This window comes from Calidris pugnax, unplaced genomic scaffold (genome assembly GCF_001431845.1).
Source record: "Calidris pugnax isolate Ruff unplaced genomic scaffold, ASM143184v1 scaffold103, whole genome shotgun sequence".
In the NCBI taxonomy this organism is placed as follows: domain Eukaryota; kingdom Metazoa; phylum Chordata; class Aves; order Charadriiformes; family Scolopacidae; genus Calidris; species Calidris pugnax.
The window spans coordinates 2905613-2912616 of NW_015090990.1; the positions used below are offsets into that span (position 1 = coordinate 2905613).

General features: G+C 63.8%; 2 protein-coding genes across 2 annotated transcripts in view; both read left to right on the forward strand.

Moving 5' to 3' along the window:
- CATIP (ciliogenesis associated TTC17 interacting protein) overlaps window positions 1–246 on the forward strand; it is a 3166-nt gene extending 2920 nt beyond the window's left edge. The window contains exon 10 of the mRNA XM_014954113.1: window positions 191–246. Coding sequence (XP_014809599.1) covers window positions 191–246 — 56 coding nt within the window. The remainder of the gene's footprint in view (window positions 1–190) is intronic.
- An 853-nt stretch (window positions 247–1099) lies between these two features.
- SLC11A1 (solute carrier family 11 (proton-coupled divalent metal ion transporter), member 1) lies at window positions 1100–6948 on the forward strand. Its single transcript, XM_014954200.1, has 15 exons — window positions 1100–1139; window positions 1712–1845; window positions 2305–2427; window positions 2765–2884; window positions 3641–3747; window positions 3850–3920; window positions 4013–4080; window positions 4210–4365; window positions 4504–4662; window positions 4840–4929; window positions 5107–5226; window positions 5749–5898; window positions 5979–6052; window positions 6489–6642; window positions 6734–6948. Exons 1-15 carry the CDS (start codon window positions 1100–1102, stop codon window positions 6842–6844), a joined length of 1677 nt encoding a protein of 558 aa, XP_014809686.1. The 3' UTR covers window positions 6845–6948.
- Window positions 6949–7004: the final 56 nt, after the last annotated feature.

A 7004-nucleotide genomic window follows, 5' to 3' on the forward strand; every position in this document is an offset into this window, starting at 1 on the left:
AGGCCCCGCTCCGCCTCTGCCGGGCCTGCCAGCCCCCTCCCCCCCCCCCCGCCTCGCCACCCTCCAGCTAACAAGGAATAAAGCTGCCGGTGCCGCCTGTCCAGGCTCATTTGCTTTGGGGAAACTGAGGCACGGGGAGGGCAGGGGGTGCTGAGTTGCGTGCTAACCCCCCCTATGCCCGTCTTGGCAGGGACCCAGGCATCCTGCCCCCCTCCTGGCTGTTCTAGTCCCCTCCTGGGGGGGTGAGGGTGCCTGGGACATACCCTGGGGCAGAGCCAGGCTCGCATCCCTGGGCTGGGGCACCCCACATCTCCCTGGGGCCATATCCCGATGCCCACCTCTCTGTGGGTCACAGCCTGGTGGCAGCCAGTACTGCCCAGGCACCCATGGGTGAACCTGGGGTGCTCCTCCTTCTGCCTCCACAGCCACAAGGGTCCTGGGGACAGGGTGCCCCACTTTGTGGGAACAGACTGACCCACAGAGTTGCTGAGCCATCCCATCTTTGGAGTGAGGATTCCCCCAACCCTGGGGGTGGTGTGAGCACCCTGTGCTGCAGAGCCCACCAGGCTGGGCACTCCCCCCCCACCCCCAGCAACTGAGGGTGCATTTTGCTCACGCGCTCGTGCAATGCACGCCTGCTTCCTCCTCACTCCTGCTCCTCTGGCAGGAGCCTGTTCCTCCTCCCCCTACCCCCATGGGGCCAGCCCTGTCCTCTGCGCCCCCCCCCACAACTGCCCAAGGAGCAGACCCTTGGCATGTGATGGAGGGTGACACGCAGGCACACTCCCACACCCCCTGGGCACACTGGTGTGGGTGTCTCATGTTTGCATGAGTGTGTGCACACACTGAGGTGAGGGAGGCGCTGGGTCCTGTCCCGTCCCTCCCCAAATCCCTTCACGGGGTGGGGAAACTGAGACCGTGCACATTCATAGCACCCAACTTCCCCCAGGCAGGGCCCCTTTCCTGGCCCAGGTCAGCGGGTGGGAAAGGAGAACTTCTCCCTCCTCCTCCTCGGGGGAGGGCAACTGGGGGGGGATGTTCTTTAAAAGCTGGGCGGCAGGCAGTGCACCCAGTTTCGAGATCAGGGCTTCCCAGCAGCATGTCTGGATCGGGCCCAGCCATGGCATCGTTGGAACCAGGTGAGCCCCACGACACCTGGGTGCCCCCACACCTCCTTTCCTCCTTCTCTCTGCCCTGGGATCCCTGGCCCTGCTCCCCTCCACAGTGGGTACCGTCCTCCCCATCCTGTCCTGGCTTCCCCACCTGCCCCATCCTCTCTTCCCCCAAGCCCACTAGTGATCCACCCACACTCCCAGGACCTGTCGGTGGGCTGGGGGGGGAATGGGATCAGTACCAGCCTCTTGTCTCCACTCTGTGCCCACCCAGCAGCAGGAGCCAGGTGTCCCCTCCTGTCCCTACTGCCCAGAAATGCACTTGGCTTTTGGATTAGTGAAGATTGGGCTGGGACCAGGGTATTTTAATGACACCTAAGCTGGAAGTGGCATCTAACCCCTTTGCATAGCCACTGCTAGCCCTCACATAGCCACGCTCATGTCCCTCCTGGAAAAATGGGGGTCATCCCTTATGGGGCTCACCAAGCAGGAGTAGGTGGGGCTGGGCAGAAGCTGGTATCAGGGCTCCCAGCCCACCAGTGTCCTTGTTCCCCGGCGGGTTGCCACCTCCCCTCCTCCCTTTCCTTGTCCCCCTTCAGGCCTCACCGGGTCCCTAAACCGGGGCCAAGCCCAGACCTACGGCACCGGCGGGAGCCCCGTGCCCCCGCAGCGCCCTGGCACCCGGGATCAGACCTACCTGGATGAACTCATCAGCATCCCCAAGGGCAGCGGGGTAGGTGCTGCCAGGCTGGCACCTCCATCTGAGGGTGGGCAGACACTCCTGTCCCCATTCCGGGGGGTGGGGGGAGAAGGGAGAAGGGGAAGGGATGGGGGTTCCCCTCCCAGGAGGGGTGGTAAAAGCCAGGCTCAGCAGTGGGATCTCATGGGGTGCAATTAATGGTGTCTGACAGCCTTAGGACACTCCTGCAAATCACTGCCCAACCTGTCCCCGTGTGGGATGGGGGTCTTGCTGCCCCCCCCAGCACTGCTGGAACAGAGAGGGGCTGGGGGCCAGCAGTTTCCTCCCCAAAGCCGGCAGGAGAAACGTCTTCCGTGTGTGAAATGCACCCATGCAGGTAGCACAGGGCTTCCCAGCAACAGGCTACAGGGGGCTGGGGGTGCAACTGGGAGACACTGGTTTTGAATGGGAGCGTGTGGGAGTGTCCAGCTCTGACCTGCTGCCTCGTCCCAGCCCGGTTTCAGCTTTAGGAAACTCTGGGCTTTCACTGGTCCCGGCTTCCTCATGAGCATCGCCTACCTGGACCCGGGAAATGTGGAGTCGGACCTGCAGTGTGGGGCAGTGGCGGGGTTCAAGGTGAGCCCTGGTCCCCATCACCCCCCCCAGCCCCCCAGCCCCAGGGTCAGGAAGCAGCCGGGGATTTCGTAATGTCTCCTGTGCCAACGGCTGCCCGGCCCCACAGCAATCCAGCTTCCCCTGCCCGGGGAGCGGGAAGAGAACGGGAGGGAGCTGGGGGGTGGAAAAGTGGGGACACACCACCCCTTTGCCTGGGCTGGGGACCACTCACAGCCCCTCAGGACTTCTCCTTGCCCATGTCCCCGGGGCTAGTTTTTAACCTTGCTGGGACCCCTGAGTGGCCAGATCCTGGCCGGTGCCCAGCTCCCTGCTGCCTCCCTCCCTCCTGTCCCCCCAGCTGCTGTGGGTGCTGCTGTGGGCCACCGTCCTGGGGCTGCTGTGCCAGCGCCTGGCCATCCGGCTGGGCGTAGTGACAGGGAAGGACCTGGGCGAGATTTGCTACCTCTATTACCCCAAGGTGAGCACCCATGGGGACCCCCCACTCGGGGTCACAGCCTGGGGTGACCCCACGCTTGGGCTGGTGGTGGTCGTGGTAGGGAGTGAGGGGGTGGGCAGGACTGTCTGGGTGGTGGAGAGTGGCAGGAAGACGCTGTAAGAGCCTCGCATCTCCCAGGGGCTCCCCAAAGCCCCCCCCAGGCTCAGCACCCCCCATCTAGCACCCACACACCCCTCTGGTATGGGGACTTGGTGGGGAAAGCAGCTGTCCTGGTCCAATGTGGGGACATGTAAGCGCGTCCCTCGGGGGCGGTGAGCCCAGGCGTCGGGGCAGCGACGCGCAGCCGAGATGCAGGGCAAGCCTGGGCAGGGAGCTGGGGGGGGCTGGGGGGGTCACACAGCAAAGGAGGGGTCCCATTTAGGCAGCAGGTGGGGGCGAACAAGCGATGAGATATTGGTTGAATGACAGGTCCCCAAAAGGAGGGCTGGGTACGTCCCTCAGCCCCCACACCCCTCCAGGAGCACCGTATCCAGACGTCTGGGTCCTCTTCTCAGCGCCCACTGGGGCAGGGATGGGGCAGGGGGACAGGCTGGGGGTTAAGATCCGTCCTGCACCCTGAGACTGTGTCGTGGGAGAGGCTGGGGGGATGTCTCCCGGGGTCCCCACGCTGCTCTGGGTGGCCTGCCACAGCCTGGGGACGGGGACAGGGATCTCCACCCCGGAGGCTGTGCTCCCCACCGTGGGCTCGGCCGTCTCATCGTGCCTTGGCCCCTCCAGGTGCCCCGTGTGCTGCTCTGGCTCATGATTGAGATCGCCATCATCGGCTCCGACATGCAGGAGGTGATTGGGACAGCCATCGCCTTCAGCCTGCTCTCGGCTGGCCGGTAAGACACCCCCCAGGGACCTCCCCTGACCCCCAATGGCCCTGCTCTGCCAAGGGGCATGTGGCTAACGCCCTCCCCTCCACTGCCCTTGCCACCCTGCAGCATCCCACTCTGGGGTGGGGTCCTCATCACCATCGTGGACACCCTTTTCTTCCTCTTCCTTGACAAGTACGGTGAGTGCTGGAGTGGAAGGGATGCTTGCCCTGGTGCCAATGTGGCATCAGTGCCCGTCACCTTGTTCCACCCCATGTCTTGACCCCTCTAGGACTCTGCAAACTGGAGGCTTTCTTTGGCCTCCTCATCACCATCATGGCCCTGACTTTCGGCTATGAGGTAAAGGGGGGAGCTGGGGACACCCCTTTCCTTGAGGGGCGCTGGCAGGGGACCCCCACGGGGTGTCCCCCCTGGCACCAGGCTGAAGTAGGAGGGTGTCAACTCACAGTACCCCTTCCTGGTCCTCAGTACGTGGTGGTGAGGCCAAGCCAGGTGGAGGTGCTGAAGGGCATTTTCCTGCCCTACTGCCCGGGCTGTGGGCGAGAGGAGCTGCTCCAGGCCGTGGGTATCGTCGGCGCCATCATTATGCCCCATAACATCTTCCTCCACTCCTCCCTGGTCAAGGTGAGACCAAGGCACTGCCATGGGCACTGTCATCCCAGAGTGTCTCCAGGGACACTTGGTGGTGACCAGCTGGTCCTGACTGTGGGACCGGGGATGCTCTGCTGACCCCATGGCACCCATGTCACCCACCGTGCCCAGACACGGGCAATTGACCGGTCCAAGAAGGAGGCAGTGCAGGAAGCCAACATGTATTTCCTGACCGAGTCCTGCCTGGCCCTCTTCATCTCCTTCCTCATCAACCTCTTCGTCATGGCTGTCTTCGGTGAGGCTTTCTACCGCCAGCGAAACGAGGATGTGGTGAGTGTCACCTCGTGCCCGCAGGGAGGTGATGGCTGTGCCCAGCTGCGGAGATGAGCAGGGCAAGCATCCCTTGGCGGGTGGGTGTCTTCACCCCCTGGGTTGTGGGGGGTGTCCCCCCGTGTCCGTGGGGGCTGTCGGGTGGCCGTCACGCTCATGCCTGCTGTGCCTTGGCAGCACAACAAGTGCGTCAACAGCAGCGTCAGCCGCTACGCTGGCATCTTCCCCCTCAACAACGAGACGGTCTCTGTGGATATCTACCAGGGGGTGAGTGGCCCTGGGCTGTGCCCAGTGGGCATCCGTACCTGTCTGGGGGACATAGTGCTCCCCGCCATTGACCTCTGCGTACAGGGGCTGCCACAACCCATTTGGGAGACCAGGAGCTGATGGGGGTGGCCGGGGAGAGGGACACTTTGGGGTCCCCATGGGAGTGTCCCCACACAGGGTGTCATCCTGGGCTGCTATTTCGGGGCGGTGGCTCTGTACATCTGGGCCATCGGGATCCTGGCGGCGGGACAGAGCTCCACCATGACGGGGACCTACGCGGGGCAGTTCGTCATGGAGGTGAGGGACAGAGATGCTGGCCCTCGTCTGCACGGGGAGCAACTGGGAGGGAGGGGAACCACGGGTGGGCTCTGAGTGGGAGGTCCTATGGGTGCCTCTCCCCTCCCCCCTGGGGTATTTGGCAGAGTTAATTGCCCCCCAATGCCTGCAGGGAGCTGGGCATGGGGCATTGCCCACCTGGTGGGTGGCAGCTTGCTGGCACCAGGGTCCCCATTCTCCAGGAGGTGGGATGGGGACAGTGCCCACGCATTGCTACCCCCACCCCCTGTGCCACCTCCTCCCAGAGGCACACTGTGGGTGCCCCCCCGCGGTGTTTCCCTAATGAATTCGTTTGCTTAATGAGATGCAGCTGACACCTAGTGGGGCCTGGCAGCCCTGCAAGGCCCTGCTCAGCGCCTTGGCACAGACGAGGGGGTGATGCCCCTCACGTCCCCTCCAAGCCAGGATTTGGGGGGATGTCACCCCGGCATGGTGCCCCAGGCACGGTGAGGGGCAGGGGCGCAAGTCTTGCTGTGTCCCCAGGGCTTTTTGCAGCTCCGTTGGTCCCGCTTCGCCCGGGTGCTCTTCACCCGCTCCTTTGCCATCCTGCCCACCATTTTCGTGGCTGCCTTCAAGGACGTCAGCCACCTCACGGGCATGAATGACCTGCTCAACGTCCTCCAGAGCATCCTGGTAAGGTGGAGGGGGCACCACCTGCCCCCTAACAGCACAGCCTGTCATCTGTTACCCCCCTTACCCAGCTCTCCTTCCAGCTGCCCTTTGCCGTCTTGCCCGTCCTCACCTTCACCAGCCTGCGCCCACTCATGCAGGACTTCACCAACGGCCTGTGAGTGCCAGGGCGGGGGGAGGTAAAGGGGGGCAGAACGGGGTGCCCCAGCTGCAGGCACTTCTCTTTGGGCCATCCTGTCCCCCCAAATCACACCACGGGGGCAGTTGGTGTATGGTCACCGGGTGGGATGCTCATCCCCATGTGCCCAGGGCAGCCAGAGTGGGACAGATCCCATCACTCATTTCCATCCTCATCCCATCACCACATCCGACCTACCCCTTTGGGCACCCCTGGCATCCTCCTGGCATTGCCAGCCTTCTGTTCAGAGGATATTCAAAGCCTGCACCCACAGCCCCATCGTGGTGGTGTAGTATGGCCACGGCCTGCAGAGACGTCCCAGTTGGGGTCTTGCTCACCTACAACCCCAGATCCTCCAGACCCCTGGTGCCCCGTGGCTCTGCCCTGGTGCTGATGCCTGCTCTCTTGCCCACAGCTTGGGGAAGGTGCTGATGACCCTCATCACAGGGCTGGTCTGCGGCATCAACCTCTACTTCGTGGTGGACTTTCTGCCCACGCTGCGGGGCCTGGGGTACCATATCCCCCTGGGCCTGCTGCTGGTCATCTATATGGCCTTCGTCGCCTACCTGGTAAGGCTGGCACCACGGGAAGGGGCAGCTGCACGGGGGGATGGCATCCCCGGTGGGTGCCCATCGACCGACAGGCTCTTTGTCCCCGCAGATCTGGACATGCAGCATCGCACACGGAGCTCGGTTCCTGGCCTGGGGCCACCACAACCGCTTCAGCTTCGGCGTCTCCCTCGACCCACCAGCATTGGCAGGGACCCAGTGACAGACCCTGTCCCTTCTTACAGTGGCCTCTCCCCTGCCCAGCACGGACCCCCCCGCACCGGGCACTGATTTGATGCCGCACCGAGCCCGGGGACAGAGATAACCCAGCAAGGAAGGGGTTAACAGCCGCGCAGACCTCCCCAAAAGGTTTTAGCGTGTCC

Coding starts and splice junctions, on each gene's coding strand:
- SLC11A1 (XM_014954200.1), top strand. CDS start 1,100: ATGTCTGGATCGGGCCCAGCCATGGCATCGTTGGAACCAG. Junction 1,846..2,304: donor GCATCCCCAAGGGCAGCGGG/GTAGGTGCTGCC, acceptor GCCTCGTCCCAG/CCCGGTTTCAGCTTTAGGAA. Junction 3,748..3,849: donor AGCCTGCTCTCGGCTGGCCG/GTAAGACACCCC, acceptor GCCACCCTGCAG/CATCCCACTCTGGGGTGGGG.